Source organism: Dendrobates tinctorius, unplaced genomic scaffold (assembly GCF_039654945.1).
Source record: "Dendrobates tinctorius isolate UK_male_01 unplaced genomic scaffold, ASM3965494v1 ptg000232l, whole genome shotgun sequence".
Taxonomy (NCBI): Eukaryota; Metazoa; Chordata; class Amphibia; order Anura; family Dendrobatidae; genus Dendrobates; species Dendrobates tinctorius.
The window spans coordinates 18,111,727-18,134,000 of NW_027361899.1; the positions used below are offsets into that span (position 1 = coordinate 18,111,727).

At 48.3% G+C, this 22,274-nt stretch overlaps 1 protein-coding gene across 1 annotated transcript in view; it reads left to right on the forward strand.

The window, feature by feature from the left end:
• PARP1 (poly(ADP-ribose) polymerase 1) overlaps positions 1 to 22,274 on the forward strand; it is a 48,664-nt gene that overhangs the window by 20,390 nt on the left and 6,000 nt on the right. Inside the window, exons 5-21 of the mRNA XM_073556385.1 lie at positions 3,089 to 3,185; positions 3,398 to 3,514; positions 3,715 to 3,891; positions 7,255 to 7,390; positions 7,476 to 7,616; positions 8,099 to 8,326; positions 8,510 to 8,578; positions 15,768 to 15,900; positions 16,039 to 16,234; positions 16,423 to 16,551; positions 17,535 to 17,618; positions 17,729 to 17,851; positions 17,935 to 18,063; positions 18,274 to 18,372; positions 19,570 to 19,722; positions 20,174 to 20,301; positions 20,488 to 20,549. Coding sequence (XP_073412486.1) covers positions 3,089 to 3,185; positions 3,398 to 3,514; positions 3,715 to 3,891; positions 7,255 to 7,390; positions 7,476 to 7,616; positions 8,099 to 8,326; positions 8,510 to 8,578; positions 15,768 to 15,900; positions 16,039 to 16,234; positions 16,423 to 16,551; positions 17,535 to 17,618; positions 17,729 to 17,851; positions 17,935 to 18,063; positions 18,274 to 18,372; positions 19,570 to 19,722; positions 20,174 to 20,301; positions 20,488 to 20,549 — 2,201 coding nt within the window. The remainder of the gene's footprint in view (positions 1 to 3,088; positions 3,186 to 3,397; positions 3,515 to 3,714; positions 3,892 to 7,254; positions 7,391 to 7,475; positions 7,617 to 8,098; positions 8,327 to 8,509; positions 8,579 to 15,767; positions 15,901 to 16,038; positions 16,235 to 16,422; positions 16,552 to 17,534; positions 17,619 to 17,728; positions 17,852 to 17,934; positions 18,064 to 18,273; positions 18,373 to 19,569; positions 19,723 to 20,173; positions 20,302 to 20,487; positions 20,550 to 22,274) is intronic.

Genomic DNA, 22,274 nt, shown 5'->3' on the forward strand with positions numbered 1-22,274 from the left:
CTGCATCGCATTCAAACAGTCCCTCACTACTTTCAAGACCACACTCGCCACAGCTAAACAAACCTACTTCTCATCTCTCATATCCTCCCTGTCTCACAACCCTAAACAGTTATTCAACACCTTCAATTCTCTCCTCCGTCCCCCAGCACCTCCTCCCTCCCCACTCATCTCAGCTGAAGACTTTGCCTCATTTTTCAAGCAGAAGATTGATAACATCAGGGACAGTTTTGGTCAACAACCCCCATTGCCCTTCCTCCCAACTTCCCAGCCCTCCACCTCCAAAACCAACTTCTCCACCATTACAGAAGATCGACTCTCCACTCTACTCTCAAGATCACATCTCACCACTTTGCACTTGACCTGATCCCATCCCACTTCATCCCAAACCTCACCACAGTCTTCATCCCAACCCTAACCCATCTCTTCAACCTATCACTAACAACTGGTGTTTTCCCCTCAAGCTTTAAACATGCCTCCATCACACCTATCCTCAAAAAGCCCTCTCTTGACCCATCCTCTGTATCTAGCTATCGCCCTATATCACTTCTCCCCTATGCCTCCAAGCTACTGGAACAACACGTCTACCTTGAACTGTCCTCCCATCTCTCTTCTTGCTCCCTCTTCGACCGCTTACAATCTGGCTTCCGGTCACACCACTCCACTGAAACTGCCCTTACTAAGGTCACCAATGACCTCTTAACCGCCAACAGCAAGCGACACTACTCTGTCCTCCTCCTCCTGGAACTGTCGGCTGCCTTTGACACAGTGGACCATTCCCTATAATTACAGACCCTCTCATCCCTTGGCATCACAGACTTGGCCCTATCCTGTATCTCATCATACCTAACAGACCAGACATTCAATGTCTCCCACTCACACACCACCTCCTCACCTCGCCCCCTATCTGTCGGAGTCCCACAAGGTTCAGTCCTAGGACCCCTGCTCTTCTCCGTTTACACCTTTGGCCTGGGACAGCTCATAGAATCTCATGGCTTTCCGTATCATCTCTATGCTGATGACACACAGATCTACATCTCTGGACCAGATATCACCTCCCTGCTAACCAGAATCCCTCAATGTCTGTCCACTATTTCATCCTTCTTCTCCGCTAGATTTGTGAAACTTAACATGGACAAAACAGAATTCATCATCTTTCCCCCATCTCACGTAACCCCCCCCAACAAACCTATCCATTACAGTAAATGGCTGCCCACTCTCCCCAGTCCCACAAGCTCGCTGCCTCGGGGTAATCGTTGACGCTGATCTCTCCTTCAAACCACATATCCAAGCCCTTTCCATTTCCTGCCGACTTCAACTCAAAAATATTTCACGAATCCGTTCATTCCTCAACCAAAAATCTGCAAAAACCCTAGTCCATGCCCTCATCATCTCTCGCCTTGACTACTGCAACCTCCTGCTCTGTGGCCTCCCCTCGAACACGCTCGCACCCCTCCAATCTATTCTAAACTCTGCTGCCCGACTAATCCACCTGTCCCCCCGCTATTCCCCAGCTTCTCCCCTCTGTCAATCCCTTCACTGGCTCCCCATTGCCCAGAGACTCCAGTACAAAACCCTAACCATGACATACAAAGCCATCCACAACCTGTCTCCTCCATACATCTGTGACCTCGTCTCCCGGTACTTTCCTGCACGCAACCTCCGATCCTCACAAGATCTCCTTCTCTACTCCCCTCTTATCTCCTCTTCCCACAATCGCATACAAGATTTCTCTCGCGCATCACCCCTACTCTGGAACTCTCTACCACAACATATCAGACTCTCACCTACCATCGAAACCTTCAAAAAGAGCCTGAAGACCCACCTCTTCCGACAAGCCTATAACCTGCAGTAACCACCGATCCACCAAACCGCTGCATGACCAGCTCTACCCTCGCCTACTGTATTATCACCCATCCCTTGTAGATTGTGAGCCCTCGCGGGCAGGGTCCTCTCTCCTCCTGTACCAGTTATGACTTGTATTGTTCAACATTATTGTACTTGTTTTTATGTACACCCCTCCCTACATGTAAAGCGCCATGGAATAAATGGCGCTATAACAATAAATAATAATGTATGTACAGAGTGACTGCACCAGCAGAATAGTGAGTGCAGCTCTGGAGTATAATACAGGATGTAACTCAGGATCAGTAATGTAATGTATGTACACAGTGACTGCACCAGCAGAATAGTGAGTGCAGCTCTGGGGTATAATACAGGAGGTAACTCAGGATCAGTAATGTAATGTATGTACACAGTGACTGCACCAGCACAATAGTGAGTGCAGCTCTGGGGTATAATACAGGAGGTAACTCAGGATCAGTAATGTAATGTATGTACACAGTGACTGCACCAGCAGAATAGTGAGTGCAGCTCTGGAGTATAATACAGGATGTAACTTAGGATCAGTAATGTATGTACACAGTGACTGCACCAACAGGATAGTGAGTGCAGCTCTGGGGTATAATACAGGATGTAACTCAGGATCAGTAATGTAATGTATGTACACAGTGACTGCACCAGCAGAATAGTAAGTGCAGCTCTGGAGTATAATACAGGATGTAACTCAGGATCTGTAATGTATGTACACAGTGACTGCACCAGCAGGACAGTGAGTGCAGCTCTGGAGTATAATACAGGATGTAACTCAGGATCTGTAATGTATGTACACAGTGACTGCACCAGCAGGATAGTGAGTGCAGCTCTGGAGTATAATACAGGATGTAACTCAGGATCAGTAATGTAATGTATGTACACAGTGACTGCACCAGCAGAATAGTAAGTGCAGCTCTGGAGTATAATACAGGATGTAACTCAGGATCTGTAATGTATGTACACAGTGACTGCACCAGCAGGACAGTGAGTGCAGCTCTGGAGTATAATACAGGATGTAACTCAGGATCTGTAATGTATGTACACAGTGACTGCACCAGCAGGATAGTGAGTGCAGCTCTGGAGTATAATACAGGATGAGTAATGTAAACCATTGCTATATAGTAGCTGTACATTGCTCGGTGGCATCTGCAGCTCTTGGACAGTGTCAGATGTCATTTCTCGGCTCATTGACTGTTGATCTATCACATTGATTCAGGAAGAGGAAAGGAGATGAGATTGACGGATCTGCTGTTTCCAAAAAGAAGTTGAAGAAGGAGAAGGAAAAGGAATCAAAGCTGCAAAAATTACTCAAGGTGAGTTAGTGACTTGTAAAACGTCTGAATATCTGTATACCTGGGTTTTACCGTTCGCTTGTTAGTTGGGTGACTGCTGAGTGCAGACTCGTCCTTTTCACTTGAGGAATTGCGAATATGTTCACTCCTTTCATGGGAGAAAACCATTTTTTTCTTTAAAAATAAAAAATGTTGTGTTTTACACTTGTTTTCCTTCTCTTTCCTCGGCACAGGAGCAGTCAGAGCTGGTGTGGAGCATAAAGGACGAGCTGAAGAAGGTCTGCAGCACCAACGACCTGAAGGAGCTATTGATCGCTAACAAACAGCAGGTCCCGTCCGGGGAGACGAATGTAAGTGCTGAGCACTGGGACACGACCGATCATGTCCCCTCTGGATATAATGGAGGCTCCTATTAAATCACAGCAAGCAGAGATCTTGTAAACTGTGCAGAATTGATTATTGTGTAAATAAGTCTCCTGGAATATACTGCCATATTGTAACGGGGGAGTGTAAATCACGTTATTTCGTTTTCGCCCTTGTGATGCCTTAGATCATGGACCAGGTGGCAGACGGCATGGCGTTCGGTGCTTTACTCCCTTGTGAGGAATGTAAAGGACAGTTTGTGTTCAAGACTGATGCTTATTATTGTACCGGAGACATCAGCTCCTGGACGAAATGTGTGGCCAAAACACAGACCCCAAACAGAAAGGACTGGGTAACACCCAAGGTAAGCGGCTGAGCATGTCTATTGTGTGTCTCCTATAATCCAGTCCTCAACATCGTATGTAGAGGAAAAAAGTTACTGCCCCCATGTACAAAAATACAACTACTATAATACTGCTCCTATGTACAAGAATATAACTACTATAATACTGCTCCTATGTACAAGAATATAACTACTATAATACTGCCCCTATGTACAAGAATATAACTACTATAATACTGCTCCTATGTACAAGACTATAACTACTATAATACTGCCCCTATGTACAAGAATATAACTACTATAATACTGCTCCCTATGCACAAGAATATAACTACTATAATACTGCCCCTATGTACAAGAATATAACTACTATAATACTGCTCCTATGTACAAGAATATAACTACTATAATACTGCCCCTATGTACAAGAATATAACTACTATAATACTGCTCCTATGTACAAGACTATAACTACTATAATACTGCCCCTATGTACAAGAATATAACTACTATAATACTGCTCCCTATGCACAAGAATATAACTACTATAATACTGCCCCTATGTACAAGAATATAACTACTATAATACTGCTCCTATGTACAAGACTATAACTACTATAATACTGCCCCTATGTACAAGAATATAACTACTATAATACTGCCCCTATGTACAAGAATATAACTACTATAATACTGTCCTTATGTACAAGAATATAACTACTATAATACTGTCCTTATGTACAAGAATATAACTACTATAATACTGCCCCTATGTACAAGACTATAACTACTATAATACTGCTCCTATGTACAAGAATATAACTACTATAATACTGCTCCTATGTACAAGAATATAACTACTATAATACTGCTCCTATATGTACAAGAATATAACTACTATAATACTGCTCCTATATGTACAAGAATGTAACTACTATAATACTGCCCCTATGTACAAGAATGTAACTACTATAATACTGCTCCTATGTACAAGAATATAACTACTATAATACTGCTCCAATGTACAAGAATATAACTACTATAATACTGCTCCTATGTACAAGAATATAACTACTATAATACTGCCCCCTATGTACAAGAATATAACTACTATAATACTGCTCCTATGTACAAGAATATAACTACTATAATACTGCCCCCTATGTACAAGAATATAACTACTATAATACTGCTCCTATGTACAAGAATATAACTACTATAATACAGTCATGGCCAAAAGTTTAGAGAATGACACAAATATTATATTTTCACATGATCTGCTGGCCTCTGGTTTTTATGTGTGTTTGTCAGATGTTTTTATCACATACAGAAATATAATTGCAATCATATTATGAGCAGCAAAAGGTTATATTGACAGAATGAGTTAATGCAGCAAGTCAATATTTGCAGTGTTGACCCTTCTTCTTCAGGACCTCAGCAATTCTCCCTGGCCATGCTCTCAATCAACTTCTGGATCAAATCCTGACTGATAGCAGTCCATTCTTGCAAAATCAATGCTTTTATTTTGTCTGAATTTGAAGGTTTTTGTTTGTCCACCCGTCTCTTGATGATTGACCACAAGTTCTCAATGGGATTAAGATCTGGGGAGTTTCCAGGCCATGGTCCCAAAATCTCTATGTTTTGTTCCCTGAGCCATTTAGTTATCACCTTTGCTTTATGGCAAGGTGCTCCATCTTGTTGAAACAGGCATTGTTGATCGCTAAACTGCTCTTGGACGGTTGGGAGAAGTTGCTCTTGGAGGACATTCTGGTACCATTCTGTATTCATGGCTGTGTTTTTAGGCAAGACTGAGAGAGAGCCCATTCCCTTGGCTGAGAAGCAACCCCACACATGAATGGTTTCAGGATGCTTGACAGTTGGCATGAGACAAGACTGGTGGTAGCGCTCACCTGGTCTTCTCCGAATAAGCCGTTTTCCAGATGTCCCAAACAATCGAAAAGGGGATTCATCAGAGAAAATGACTTTACCCCAGTCCTCAGCAGTCCACTCCCTGTACCTCTTGCAGAATATCAGTCTGTCCATGATGTTTTTCCTGGAGAGAAGTGGCTTCTTTGCTGCCCTCCTTGAGACCAGGCCTTGCTCCAAGAGTCTCCGCCTCACAGTGCGTGCAGATGCACTCATACCTGCCTGCTGCCATTCCTGAGCAAGCTCTGCACTGCTGGTAGCCCGATCCCGCAGCTGAAACACTTTTAAGAGACGGTCCTGGCGCTTGCTGGTCTTTCTTGGGCGCCCTGGAGCCTTTTTGGCAACAAGGGAAACTCTCCTTGAAGTTCTTGATGATGCGATAGATTGTTGACTGAGGTGCAATCTTTCTAGCTGCGATACTCTTCCCTGTTAGGCCATTTTTGTGCAGTGCAATGATGACTGCACGTGTTTCTTTAGAGATAACCATGGTTAACAGAAGAGAAACAATGATGCCAAGCACCAGCTTCCCTTTAAAGTGTCCAGTGGTGTCATTCTTACTTAATCTTGACAGATTGATCTCCAGCCCTGTCCTCATCAACACCCACACCTGTGTTAATGGAGCAATCACTGAAACAATGTTAGCTGGTCCTTTTAAGGCAGGGCTGCAATGATGTTGAAATGTGTTTTGGGGGATAAAGTTCATTTTCTAGGCAAATATTGACTTTGCAAGTAATTGCTGTTAAGCTGATCACTCTTTATAACATTCTGGAGTATATGCAAATTGCCATTAGAAAAAATGAAGCAGTAGACTTTGTAAAAAATTAATATTTGTGTCATTCTCAAAACTTTTGGCCATGACTGTACTGCCCCCTATGTACAAGAATATAGCTACTATAATACTGTCCCCTATGTACAAGAATATAACTACTATAATACTGCTCCTATATACAAGAATATAATTACTATAATACTGCCCCCTATATACAAGAATATAATTATAATACTGCCCCCTATATACAAGAATATAACTACTATAATACTGCTCCTATGTACAAGAATATAGCTACTATAATACTGCCCCTATGTACAAGAATATAACTACTATAATACTGCCCCTATGTACAGGAATATAACTACTATAATACTGCTCCTATGTACAAGAATATAACTACTATAATACTGCCCCCTATGTACAAGAATATAACTACTATAATACTGCTCCTATATACAAGAATATAATTACTATAATACTGCCCCCTATATACAAGAATATAATTATTATAATACTGCCCCCTATATACAAGAATATAACTACTATAATACGGCCCCTATGTATAATATTACTATAATACTGCCCCCTATTGACCAGTGTGAACGTTCTCCTAGTTTTCGGCTGTGTGTGTATTTGCTCTGTGGTCACCATGTTGCGGTCAGTAATCCGGTGTTTTCCGTATACAGGCTTTCTTTGAGGTTCCGTATCTGAAGAAGTTTAAGTGTAAACGTCAGGACCGCGTCTTCCCTCCTGCCGCCCCGGCTCCCGTCTCTGCTCCTGTTACCGCCGCTCCGGTTGTTAAAGAAGAGCCATTACCTGAGGGTGAGTGGCCACTTCCCTTATGGATTCTGAATGGATATTTTGCGACTGACTTCAGAAGGTAAATGTCATTTATTGTCATTAATAGGCAAACCATTGACCAAAATGGTGGTTCTTGTTGTTGGTAAACTGTCCAAGAATAAAGAGGAAACCAAGGCTTTAATTGAGGAGCTGGGCGGAAAGACGACCGGATCTGTGAATAAGGCCACGGTTTGCATAAGCACCGCGAGTAAGTGCCGAGCCCCAGAGTCCCACGCCGTGTGACCCACAGTGTACAGCGGCCGCACAGGCTGGTGTGCATGATGGTCAGCTGCAGCCAGCGCATTCTCTGCACCTCTGCCACTAACCGCACTTCTTATGCTTTCCTTGCTGTACCCAATGTCTTTTATGCCCATTTTGCCCTGACTTTAGTCTCATTCTATGCGCCTTTTTGTTTTTCACCCCCTCCGCTCTATGCTGCTCATGAACACTTTTCTGCTTTATCTTCCCTTTAAGCTCCTCACTGTTTAGTCTTCACCCCCTTCTACTTAGTTATCTCCTCCACCCCACTTCCCTTCTGTTCGATCTCCTCCACCTTTTCTCTTCCTTTCTGCTCAGCATCCTCTGTGCCCCTTTGCGGCCCTGACCTCTCCCCCCTTTGCGGCCCTGACCTCTCCCCCCCCTTTGCGGCCCTGCCCTCTCCTTACCTGTTTGTATATTGATCATCTACAGAGGAAGTGGAGAAGATGAATAAGAAGATGGAAGAAGTCAAATCCGCCAATCTGCGGGTGGTGAGTGAGGATTTCCTCAAGGAGCTGCAGTCTGGGAAGAGCGTGCAGGAAGTACTGACCCAGCACGGGATATCACCCTGGGGGGCCGAGGTCAAGACAGAAGTGGACGCCAAGCCCAAACCCAAATCTAACACAGGGAAGAGCGCGGGGAAAGTGAAGGAGGAGCAGGGTGAGTACAGCAGGCCACCACTTACCCACACTGGTGTCCAGATCTGCAGATGAACCATTGACCGAGTTATCATTCAATCGTGTGAGACCCTCCACATCCCGGACCCCCAAAGACTTGGCCAGTGTATAATATATGTGCTATTGTGATGCTACAGCGGGTAACAGAATTATTTCCTTATCCCAGGAGGAAGCAAACTGGAGAAAAAAATGAAGTTGACCGTGAAAGGAGGAGCAGCCATTGACCCAGACTCCGGTAGGTCTGTGACTTTGGGGTATAGACTCTGGAGGCAGATTAAAGGGGTTGTCCACTGTGTGTATAATGTTGACCTCTCCTTATAAATTGGTGAGGGTCCGGCCTCCCTAATTCAGTTGTTTGCAGCTCGCACCCTGGCTGAATGTATGCAGTGAACAGCGCCAGAAGTGCGCAGCTCCGTACGCCATCTTGTGTCCGTCTCCGGGTACTGGAGCTCGGCCCCCATTGATGTGAATATGATCGGCCACAGCACAATGTATGGCACTGTGCTGAGTCACAAATCGCTGGTCATCGGGCGGCCGGTAATGGGACTCCCACTGATCTACTGATGTCCTGAGTCCTGGACTATCCATTTAACTGAATGATTCTGCATTTGATCAGACTTCAGTGCGTTTTTTGCATGTTTTCATGTCCAGCCTTTTGCAGAATGCCGGTCCTTTGCTGGGTGTGTCTTTTTTTTTTTTTTTCTTCTAAGTCAATGGCTCTTATTTCTTTATCGCCTTATTGGGGGACACAGAATACCATGGGTGTATGCTGCTGCTGCTAGGAGGCTGACACTATGCAAAACAAGAACATTAGCTCCTCCCCGGCAGTATACACCCACCGACAGGCACTAGGCACCTCAGTTTGTGCTTAGTGTCTGTAGGAGGCGGACCGGGATCTCCCCAGATCCGCAATTAACCTTTTCTTTCCTTTAGGTGTTCTAGTGGAACTTTTTAATTTTTTTTGGTCTTTTGTTTTGCAGATTCAAGTCGGGAAACAGGGTGGAAGTTCACTCTGCTTTCCCATATCAGGCGGCTGAGCGAGCAGTGTGGCTGATCCCACATCGCAACTCTCAGTACGCTGGCAGGACTGTTTCCATATCACCTCCTGGTGCTATGGGATGTGGACAGGTGGCTGGTCCTTGCCAAATCCCCCTCCTCACCCCTCTCTCGGGACAGGGCTGAGAGGAAGACGGCGATCGCAAGATTTTCCTCGCCATCAGGAGGTTAATGCCGTCTTCTGCAGAACGCGGGTACAGAGGACAGCGGCCAGCCACTACCCTTGTGAGGCCCCTGTGGTCATCCTCTTCAGGGACGTCAGGTAAGTGCCTGTACGATCCCTCCAGCCCGCAGCATTACCAAGAGGCACATCGGTGGGAAACTGGACAGCCGAACACATCAGGCTGTTTGAATCTCCCGCCCCTCTCCCTGCCTGACGGGCGCCGCTCTCACCAGCCGCGCGCCTCTCCACTTATATTCAAGGGCTGAATACAGGGTTTTCTCTCCCCGTTGTCACAGCTGGGCAGGGTTTTCCAAAGCTTTTCTGCGCGCACAGTACCTCCTTACAGTCCTTCTCTTCACCTTCCTTGGCGATTCCATCACGGGGCTGCGGTGCCGACACTTTCACTTTCGGTTTCAGCTCCCGCTGTCAGAGCGCCTCCTCCTCCTTCTGAGCGCGCTGTCCTCGCGCCTTTTTTAGCCCATCACAGGGCTCCTTTTTCTCTTCTTGTATGTCAGCTCCAATTGCGGCTCAGCCGCTAAGCTCCGCCCACCGCTCACCTCATCAGGCTTTTCCTGTTTTTTCGGTCCTGCCTTTCTGCGCTGCTTGGGGGACACTTCAGCGTTTCTGCTGCTCGCCGGAACTAGGTAGGCTCTGCTCTATGCAGAAATATTAGCCCTCCTCCGCAGTTCTTCCCCAATTCCCGCGGCCATTCAGCGCAGTTTTCCTTATGCCCAACCCTGCAGGGGAGCTCTGTTTCAGTCCCACCACTACTCATTACGCCTGTGCGCGCTGTAAAACGAAGTGGGCTTCGGGTCAGCCATCTCCTTTCTGCCCATCCTGCAGTCCTTCAGCTATGTCGGCCTCTCAGGAGCACACAGATTCCCGTGATGAGGGCACTTCCCCTCTCCCAGAATGGGCCGTAGCTATGTCTGTCGGTCTCCGATCTGACCAAAGTCTCTCAGTCCCTGGCCCAGGTCCTAGAACGTTTGCCTCAGCTATCTACAGCCACCGCTGCTCCGACCGCCTCTCAAGGTGAGTCGTCCGCTCCTGACCGCGACCTTCAGAGGGACAGGCCGAGTAGGATGTCCAGGAAGCGTCTCCTATCAGGCTCATCTTCCAGTTCGCTAGGCCCGTCTGCTTCACCCAGGTGTCCGTCTCCTTCAGAGGACGACCTTAGGTCAGACGACGATCCACAATCAGGATCTAGTTCAGAAGCAGATGACATGTCTAAAACACGAAATATGGTTGATAGTCTTCTTTCAGCTATCTTCCAAACCCTGGAGATTAAGCAGGACAAGCCCCTTCCTCAGGAATGTTCTGTAACATTTAAACGATCAAGGCCTCCATCCAAAACTTTTCCAAACCACAACGAGTTTGATACTACTCTAGCCAAACATTGGGAGCACCCTGAGCAACGCTTTTCGGGCCACAGGTATTTAGATGTTCTGTACCCATTTGAGGCTGATTTGCTTTCTAAATGGACCAAACCACCTGAAGTGGACCCTCCCGTTTCTCGCATAGCCTCTAAGACGGTTCTGTCCCTTCCAGACGGTACATCGCTTAAGGATCCAACAGACAGGCAGTTAGAATCTTTGGCGAAGTCTATCTTTGAGGCCTCCGGTGCCTCCCTCTGCCCTATTTTCGCCTCCTCCTGGGTGGCTAAATTAATTTCCGCTTGGGCAAAAATTCTTCGCAGGGGCATCTTAGTGGCGGCTCCCCAGGACGAGCTGGCAGATCTAACAGATCAAATTAATCATGCGGGTAAATACCTTTTAGCCGCCTCCTTAGATGCGGCCGGTTGCGTAGCAAGGGTTAACAGCAATATAGTGGCTGTACGCCGAGTTCTTTGGTTAAAGTCATGGAATGCGGATACCACCTCAAAAAAGTCGCTCACCAATCTGCCCTTCCATGGTTCTAGGCTCTTTGGGGCCAAGCTGGATCAAATAATTTCCGATGCCACTGGGGGTAAAAGTACTTCTCTTCCCCAGTCTCGACCAAGACGCCTTTTTAATAGAAAGGGTTTTCGGCCCTTTAGGCCTTTTCGTCCGTTCTCGTCCACAGAGAGATCTGTCCAGCAAGAGTGTCCTTCTGCATCTAGGGAGCGAGAGCAGAAGAAACCTTCTTACAAGCCCGCTCCCCGCTGGAGATCTAGAGGACAATACTCCAGGTCCTCAGGTGCCCGTTTCGGTAGGTTTGCCTCCAAGTGACTGGGCACCCCCACCTGGAAGTTTTTCCAGGGTGGGAGGCAGACTTTCCTTTTTCGTGGAGGCTTGGCTGTCGGTTGTCGACGACGCTTGGGTCAGGGAAATCATCGCATCCGGTTACAAGATCGAATTTTCTTCCCCGCCAGACAGGCGTTTTTTCCTGTCTCGACCTCCAAGACAACGGTCCCACATTCCAAGATTCTTTCAGGCCGTCTCCTCCCTTCTTTCCGCCGGAGTGATGGTCAGACGAACGGTTTTCAGGGTTCTACTCAAATCTCTTCGTAGTCCCGAAGAAAGACGGCTCCCTGCGGCCAATCCTGGACCTCAAATTGCTCAATCGCCACGTGTAGAGTCTTCACTTCAAAATGGAGTCTCTTCGGTCGGTGATAGCCTCAATGGAACCCGGAGAATTTCTCTGTTCTGTGGACATACGGGATGCCTATCTTCACATCCCTGTTTGCTTGCAGCATCAGAAATATCTCAGGTTTGCGATTCAGGAAAATCATTACCAGTTCACGGCTCTTCCCTTCGGCCTAGCCTCCGCCCCCCGAGTTTTCACGAAAGTGATGGCGACGGTCATGGCCATCCTTCGATCCAGAGGGATTCTCATCATTCCTTATCTGGACGATCTCTTAATCAAGGGCTCGTCCCGTCAAGACTGTCTCCTAAAGGCCCTTTTACATTTAGCGATGCACCAGCGATCCGACGAGCGATCCGACCCGGTCAGGATCGCTGGTGCATCGCTAAATGATCGCTAGTGAGCTTTCACACAGAAAGATCTCACAGCGATGCAGCAGCGACGCAGCGCACGATACTCACCTTTCACATACAGCGATCCTGGCGTCCTCCCGCCCGCCTCCACGCGTCGCTCGTCGTCACAGCAGGAAGCCCCAGCAGGAAGCTGACGACGAGAAATGGAGCCGGACATTCTCGCGCAATCAGCGATAACCAGAGGGGAGCTGGTCGGAGGTAAGTATCACACATAGCGATATCGCTAACAATATCGCTATAACGTCACAAAACCGGTGACGTTTTAGCGATATTGCTAGCGATATCGCTTAGTGTAAAACCCCCTTAAGTCTTCAGATAACCCTGGATACTCTCGACCGTCTTGGATGGTTAGTCAACAAAGAAAAGTCCGTTCTCAGCCCCACTCAGCGTCTGACGTTTTTAGGCATGGAGTTCGACACGAACCTGGCCCGGGTGTTTCTTCCGAGGGAAAAATTTGCGGCTCTGTTCAAAGGGATTCGAGCCCTCAAACGGCCAACGCCCATTCCCCTTCGATTCTGCATGAAAGTTCTGGGGAAGATGGTAGCTTCCTTGGAAGCAGTGCCCTTTGCACAGTTTCATCTCCTCCTTTCAGTCTGGGACAAGACGACGAGGCCCTTAGACCGGCCCATTCTCCTCCCTCTCAAATTGAGGCAATCCCTCACTTGGTGGACGATGTCTACATCAGTCCTCCAAGGGATGTCCTTCCTCCCGCTTCGGTGGCAAGTCATCACCACCGATGCCAGCCTCCTGGGTTGGGGAGCGGTTTTTCATCAGAGGACGGCTCAAGGAATAATAATAATAATCTTTATTTTTATATAGCGCTACAGTTTGCACACACATTATCATCACTGTCCCCGATGGGGCTCACAATCTAAATTCCCTATTAGTATGTCTTTAGAATGTGGGAGGAAACCGGAGTACCCGGAGGAAACCCACGCAAACACGGGGAGAACATACAAACTCCTTGCAGATGTTGTCCTTTGGTGGGATTCGAACCCAGGACCCCTAACCACTGGGCCACCGTGCCGCCCAGGACACTGGAACCCACAGGAAGCTCTTCTTCCTGTCAATCTGCTCGCGATCAGAGCAATCTTTCTGACCCTTCTTCGCTGGCAACCCCTTCTCGTCGGCAAGCCGATCCGCATTCAGTCGGACAACGCCACGGCTGTGGCGTACATAAACCATCAGGGCGGCACGCGCAGCCACCAAGTCATGTCAGAAGTGGCCAGGATTCTGCGCTGGGCGGAACGTTACATCCCAGCAATCTCCGCCGTTCACATTCCAGGGGTGGAAAACTGGGCAGCCTAGCGTCAGGCGAATGCTCTCTCCATCCCTCAGTCTTCGATCAGATATGCAAGCGCTGGGGTTCTCCGGACGTCGACCTCATGGCATCTCGGATGGACCACAAAGTTCCGCGCTTCGTAGCCGGGTCCAGGGACCCTCTAGCCGTCGCTTGCGATGCCCTAGTAATTCCGTGGTCCCAGTTCCAACTCCCTTATCTTTTTCCACCTCTTGCCTTGATCCCAAGAGTGGTCAAGAAGATAAAATTGGAAGGCGTTCCAGTAATTCTTGTGGCTCCAGACTGGCCGAGACGGCCTTGGTATGCGGAACTGGTGAACATGCTCGCGGACGTTCCCTGGAGACTTCCAGACCGTCCGGATCTTCTCTCGCAAGGCCCCCTTTACCACGAGAATTCTCGGTCTCTGAATTTAACGGCATGGCCGTTGAGGCCGCAATCCTAAGAGAATCAGGTTTTTCCAGCCAGGTGATTCAGACGATGATCAAAGCCAGGAAGCCAGCCTCTTCCCACATTTACCACAGGTGTTGGAAGGCTTTTTTCCGTTGGTGCGACGATAAAAAAGTTTTTCCAATGGCCTTTTCCATTCCGTCCATACTGGGTTTTCTCCAGTCTGGCTTAGATTCGGGTCTGTCTCTCAGTACCCTGAAGGGCCAAGTTTCTGCCTTGTCTATCCTCTTTCAAAGAGAGCTCGCTTCCTTACCGCAGGTTAAGACGTTCCTCCAAGGAGTCGCTCATGTGGCTCCTCCTCATCATTCACCAATAGAACCGTGGGATCTCAATCTCGTTCTTGGCGCTCTCCAAAAGGCGCCGTTTGAGCCCATCCAGGACATTCCTTTGTCACTTCTGTCATGGAAGGTAACCTTTTTGATCGCCATTACATCCATCAGGAGAGTTTCTGCGTTAGCGGCCTTGTCATGCCGTTCTCCTTATCTGGTGCTCCATCAGGATAAAGTCGTCCTCAGGCCCGTTCCTTCCTTCCTGCCAAAGGTGGTTTCCTCCTTTCACATCAACGAGGATATCGTTCTTCCAGCGTTTTGTCCGGCTCCTTCTCTCCCTCTTGAGAAGTCACTCCACAAGCTGGATGTTGTTAGAGCCTTGCGTGTCTACCTCGCTAGGACCGCTTCACTTCGTCAATCCGATTCATTGCTGGTCATCTCTGAAGGTCACAGGAAAGGGCTTCCGGCATCCAAATCCACGATCGCTCGCTGGATTCGTTCTACCATTCAGGAAGCATACCGACTTCAGGAAAAACGGCGCTCTCCGGGAGTGAGAGCTCACTCCACCCGGGCTGTGGCAGCTTCGTGGGCCGTTCGACACCAGGCTTCGGCTCTGCAATTTTGCAGGGCCGCGACCTGGTCATCCTTGCACACATTTGCGAGGTTCTACAGGGTTCATACCCAGGCCTCGTCTGATGCAGTTGTTGGTAGGAAGGTTCTGCAGGCGGCGGTGGTGCACCGGCCGACCTAAGCCTTTCCTGTTCTTTCGTTCCTTATTGCTGTTCCCGCCCTTGGGACTGCTTTGGAACGTCCCATGGTATTCTGTGTCCCCCAATAAGGCGATAAAGAAAGATGGATTTTTGGTTCTTACCGTAAAATCTCTTTCTTGGAGCCTTCATTGGGGGAAACAGCACCCTCCCTGTTTAAATTGTACCGCGTTGGGTCTTTGAGTCCCTTGTTGGGTTGGTACATATGTTTAGAGTGTTCCATTGCTTCTCCTACTGCTTTCTCACCAACTGAGGTGCCTAGTGCCTGTCGGTGGGTGTATACTGCCGGGGAGGAGCTAATTTTCTTGTTTTGCCTAGTGTCAGCCTCCTAGCAGCAGCAGCATACACCCATGGTATTCTGTGTCCCCCCAATGAAGGCTCCAAGAAAGAGATTTTACGGTAAGAACCAAAAATCCATCTTTTCAGATTTGGAATATTTTTTTCCAGGACTCGAAAATTCATGCCATGTTTTGGAGAAGAGCGGCAAGATCTTCAGTGCTACCCTGGGGCTGGTGGATATAACCCGAGGGACAAACTCTTACTACAAACTGCAGCTAATCGAGCACGACAGAGACTTCAGGTCTGTGGTTCCTGGCAGGCGGCGGACGGGGTTGCTTTCCCGGCAGGCGGCGGACAGGGTTGCCCTTCCGGCTCTTCCACTGTCTCTCCTTGGTGTTGCATTGCCCAATGTGGGTAAGGAGTCTTGTGCATTTTGCAGGTACTGGGTGTTTCGTTCCTGGGGTCGCGTGGGAACAGTTATTGGAAGTAATAAACTGGAAGAAATGAGCTCCAAAGAAGACGCCATAGATCATTTCCTGAACCTGTACCAAGAAAAGACAGGAAATGCCTGGCACTCCACAAACTTCACCAAATACCCCAACAGGTTCTACCCCCTGGAGATAGACTATGGGCAGGTACGTAGTTTTAGAAAGTCCTGCTTAGTCTCCCTGGACCTCCGCTGTTTGAGGCCCTGTGTCTCCGTACTCCATATACAGAATGGGAAGCGTCCTCCTCTATAACAAGGACTATCCCAACGTTCGTGTGGCCAGTCGTATTCTGATTATTTGGGCTTTATCCTGTACATTGTTCTTGGCTTTTGCAGGAGGAAGATGTGGTGAAGAAACTCTCAGAAGGAGCCAGTGCAAAATCCAAACTTCCTAAACCGGTGCAGGAGCTCATCAAGATGATATTTGATGTAGAGAGCATGAAGAAAGCCATGGTGGAGTTCGAGGTATTTTTTTGACTTTGCAAATTGAATTTCTAATAATTAAAAGGAGTGTTTTTATCATTTGGCCTCCAGTGTATACAACCCCGCTCCTGCCAATATGGAAGCATTAGGGCGTAGTCAGATATCGGAGTTATGTGAAATACCGCACGAGGTTTAGCTTTTATTTTAATGAACAAAAAGTTCAAATTTCCACCTGCTGATGGTGAAACGCACACTGATATGTTTCCCATAAGATTTTATGTGGAGGTGCCTTTCTTGCTATAATTTTGTTACACGTCTTTTACTTGGTTTTTATGTTTGGAGCTTTTTTTCTGATTCATACGTCGGGGTATAGGTCTACCCAGATGAAATCTTGCCCACGACCATCGTTCCTGCTGGATGATGATCTGGTCACCATGAAGTCTCCAGACCCTCACGTTTTAGTGTGACTTTTCTTTCATCAGTGAAGAGAATGGGACGTCATTGTCGATGCTGCCAATTCTTGGCTTCTCTGGTGTAGGCCGATCAACCTGCACAGGGCTGGGCGCACAGGTCTCACCACAGGACGTCTGCCATTGTGGAGTCTGTGTTGTGCGGCTGTCGCAGTGCTCCTCGTACTCCTCCTCGCACAAAGGAGCAGATGCGTTCCTACTATTTTTTTATGTGCTTTTTGGCCCTGTCTAGCCACTCTCCTGTCCTGCCAGCTGCTCTTGAGACTGTGCAAGGAGATGTGCCATCTTGGAGGAGCTGGACGTCCTGTGCCATCTGCATGGTCTATAGGTGGTGCCTGTTGGTAGCGGTCAAGATGCGGACACCAGGAAAATGCAGAACTTGAGATGAAACTTTCAGGAATTATCTGCGTCCACCATTCCCTTTCTGGAGGTCGTCTTGCTGTTCCCTCCTGGGCTCTTGTTGTCGCTCATTTGCACCAAAACCAGTGACAAGGACACATAGACATATGGATAGATATAAGCCTTGTAATTCATCTTTATTTTTTTGTTTTGAAGATTGATCTACAGAAGATGCCACTGGGCAAATTGAGCAAACGGCAGATCCAAAGCGCCTACTCTATACTGAACGAGGTGCAGCAGGTGAGTCCCGGGCGCCGGCACAGACCTTCTGGTGCTATTTTATGCGGTGTGCACGGTTACATACGAGCTTTGCTGGTGGCAATGACTGAAGCTTTAACGTTCTGTTTCAGGCTGTATCTGACAGCGCCACGGAAGCTCGATTACTGGATCTGTCCAATCGCTTCTACACGTTAATACCCCACGACTTTGGAATGAAAAAGCCGCCTCTCCTAAATAACGTGGACTACATCCAGGTTGGTGGGCGACGCCGCGCTTCGCTCTTCGGGTCCTGGCGCGGCGCGGACATTTGGCGTAACGTTTCTCTCCTGCGTTCCAGGCTAAGGTGCAGATGCTGGACAATCTGCTGGACATCGAAGTGGCTTACAGCCTCTTAAGAGGCGGCACGGACGACTCCGAGAAAGATCCGATCGACGTGAAGTATGAAAAGATTAAGACTGACATTACGGTAATGGAACCTCTGCCAAAATGTTGCTTTCATTGCAGGGGGGGGGGACACAGGTACCCGTGGCTGGGTGCTGCAGTCTTTCTGTATGGGGTTATTCCACCAAGACCAGGGCATGTATTTTTCAACCTCTGAGTTTGGGAGTAAAACGATAAGAATGGATTGCAGTATAAAGTTGGGGAGAACTTCTTTTTACTTTTTTTTTCCTCACAGGTGGTAGACAAAGATTCTGAGGAAGCCAAGATAATTCATCAGTACGTGAAGAACACGCACGCCGAGACCCACAACGCGTACGACCTGGAGATCCTCGATGTGAGTGTTTTACTAACTTTTCTCAGGCTCCTTTTAGAAAATTGTGGCAATTCATGGGCCGGTCACGTGGCTTCGGTTTTTGTATGCAGCCCCGTGCCGTCATCTGCAGCACGAACTATGTCCTGTGCAGCACCAATAATGCCAGTGTTGTCTCGTCCTCGGGGAGAATCGCTAATTATTAGTGATGAGCAAATGTGCTGGCATAAACTGTTATCTGAGCATGCTCGGGTGCTAACCGAGTGTCTTCGGCGTTCACGAATAATATGTCCAAGTCCCCGCCGCTGTTAGACAGCTGTAACACATGCAGGGGGATTCCGTTTGTTAGGCAATCCTTGCATGTGTCGCAGCTGTCGAACAGCCGCGGGGACTCGGACATATTTTTCGAGCACGCCGAAGACCCTCTTAGCACCTGAGCATGCTCAGATAACACCTTATCCCAGCGCGTACGCTCATCACCCTCATGATGTGACTTGGGCTGGATTCACACGTTCTTGCGTCGCAAGCCATAATCGTATCAACCGCGGGTCTCCTGACTAGAACTGGACAGGCTTAGATGTCCAGGAATCCACTCAATGGGACCCTCGCAGAATAAAGGGGCAAGTGCATGCTGTAGCACTCGCACATTTTGTGATGCCGTGTTTTGCATATTTCTGATCACATTCCAAGTAGACTTAAATGGCTGCGCACGTCTAGTCTGCACGTGACTGCATGTGTACAAATCACATACTTGTATCACACACCTGCTGCTTCTGGCACCCGGGAATCTTCACAGTGCAGATTCACATTAGAGTAACTACAGACATGTACCCCAAAGTTTAACCTTCATTCTTGCACAGCGCAGCCTTGTGGTTGTGTCCAGTACAGCTGCTGCATTACAAGAAGCCAGCATATGTGCAGTATGATGCTACCTCATGTTAATACTGTATTTCATAGAAATCCATACCGCCGGCTTAATGCAGAATGTATTTTTGTTTTTCTGACTTTCCTATCTGAGAAGCGTACAACAGACTTCATCCATACTGTGTGAACAGCGTTTTATAAAATCCCCAAATTTCCTGCAAAGCAAAAAAAATCCAAGTTAATAATTTGGCAACGTTTCAGATGTGGTCGCATAGAAACAGAGGCTCATATCCAGGGAGGGAACTCGTCGGTCTGAGGTTTGCTAATTCTTTTTTTTTTTTTTCTTGTAAAATAAAGATTTTCCAGATTGCGCGAGAAGGCGAGGGGCAGCGATTCAAGCCTTTCCGACAGCTACACAACCGCCAGCTGCTCTGGCACGGCTCCCGCACCACCAACTTTGCTGGAATCTTATCCCAGGGTCTCAGGATCGCTCCGCCGGAAGCGCCTGTTGTGAGTACACACGGGGAGAGGACGTTAGAAGTCTAATCAGCGATCCAGGGGCCACAAGCAGCGCTATTCTGTGTGGCCCCCAACCCACGGGGGGACACAGGCTCGTCTGCTCGCACCCATCTCCGGGTAACGGATGTCCGAAAGGGAACGAGTGTGAGATGGACATGATGGGTAGATTATGGGAGATGCGTAGACTGGGCTGATTGGGGGGATACTGGACCTCTTTCTGCCCGCCGGATGGACCCTGCACTTTACATACATTTATGATACACTCTGCCATAAAATTGTTCTGTATAATAATGTGACCATTGCCAGAAAAGTTTGTGCACCCCTGCTCTATTTGGACACATGGCCGTCATAGAAAGTGGACAGCGTTCCTGATAGCGTTACGTGAAGGACTCTTTGGCCGTGCGACAGGTGACGTTTCTCTCCGCTCTGCTTCCTTTTACAGACCGGTTACATGTTCGGTAAGGGGATCTATTTTGCTGACATGGTATCTAAAAGTGCAAACTACTGTCACACAATGCCTAGTAATCCGATAGGCCTGATCCTGCTGGGAGAAGTCGCTCTCGGAAACATGTAAGTAAAATCTTCATTTTTTTTTTAATGAATCTTTGGAGAAATGACTAATGCGGTTTGTCTCATCGGTGCATGTGGCGGCCATATATGTAAGGGGGACCCTGACCTTATGTAGGTGGTCGCCCATTGCTCTGCTGTTACAACCGTGTGCTTAAAAACTTATCGTAACCTTCTCGTCATTTCCAGGCATGAATTAAAATCTGCTGCTCACATAACAAAACTACCTAAGGGTAAACACAGTGTAAAAGGTGAGTGCCGGGCTCCGTACCCGCTATATACACGGTGTGTCCCAGAGTGGTCCCGTATCTGCACTGCACACCCTACATACAGGTGTATACTGCCCCTATATATACATGTGTATATGGTCGCTATACACACAGCGGTCCAGTGTCTGCATCGCTCACCCCATATACATGTGTCTACTGCCCCATATTCATGTGTATACTGCCCCTATGTACACAGCGCGTCCCAGAGTGGTCCTGTATCTGCACCGCACACCCTACATACGTGTATACTGCCCCTATATACACAGTGCGTCCCAGAGCGGTCCCGTATCTGCACTGCACACCCTATATACAGGTGTATACTGCCCCTATATACACAGTGCGTCCCAGAGCGGTCCCGTGTCTGCACCGCACACCCTATATACAGGTGTATACTGCCCCTATATACACAGTGTGTCCCAGAGCGGTCCCGTATCTGCACCGCACACCCTACATACGTGTATACTGCCCCTATATACACAGTGCGTCCCAGAGCGGTCCCGTGTCTGCACCGCACACCCTATATACAGGTGTATACTGCCCCTATACACACAGTGTGTCCCAGAGCGGTCCCGTATCTGCACTGCACACCCTATATACAGGTGTATACTGCCCCTATATACACAGTGCGTCCCAGAGCGGTCCCGTGTCTGCACCGCACACCCTATATACAGGTGTATACTGCCCCTATATACACAGTGCGTCCCAGAGCGGTCCCGTATCTGCACCGCACACCCTATATACAGGTGTATACAGCCCCTATACACACAGTGCGTCCCATAGCGGTCCCGTATCTGCACCGCACACCCTATATACAGGTGTATACAGCCCCTATACACACAGTGCGTCCCAGAGCGGTCCCGTGTCTGCACCGCACACCCTATATACAGGTGTATACAGCCCCTATACACACAGTGTGTCCCAGAGCGGTCCCGTATCTGCACCGCACACCCTATATACAGGTGTATACAGCCCCTATACACACAGTGTGTCCCAGAGCGGTCCCGTATCTGCACTGCACACCCTATATACAGGTGTATACAGCCCCTATACACACAGTGCGTCCCAGAGCGGTCCCGTATCTGCACCGCACACCCTATATACAGGTGTATACAGCCCCTATACACACAGTGCGTCCCAGAGCGGTCCCGTATCTGCACCGCACACCCTATATACAGGTGTATACAGCCCCTATACACACAGTGCGTCCCAGAGCGGTCCCGTATCTGCACCGCACACCCTATATACGGGTGTATACAGCCCCTATACACACAGTGTGTCCCAGAGCGGTCCAGTATCTGCACTGCACACCCTATATACAGGTGTATACTGCCCCTATACACACAGTGCGTCCCAGAGCGGTCCTGTATCTGCACTGCACACCCTATATACAGGTGTATACAGCCCCTATGCACACAGTGCGTCCCAGAGCGGTCCCGTATCTGCACTGCACACCCTATATACAGGTGTATACAGCCCCTATACACACAGTGCGTCCCATAGTGGTCCCGTATCTGCACTGCACACCCTATATACAGGTGTATACAGCCCCTATACACACAGTGCGTCCCATAGCGGTCCCGTATCTGCACCGCACACCCTATATACAGGTGTATAATGCCCCTATACACACAGTGCGTCCCAGAGCGGTCCCGTATCTGCACCGCACACCCTATATACAGGTGTATACAGCCCCTATACACACAGTGC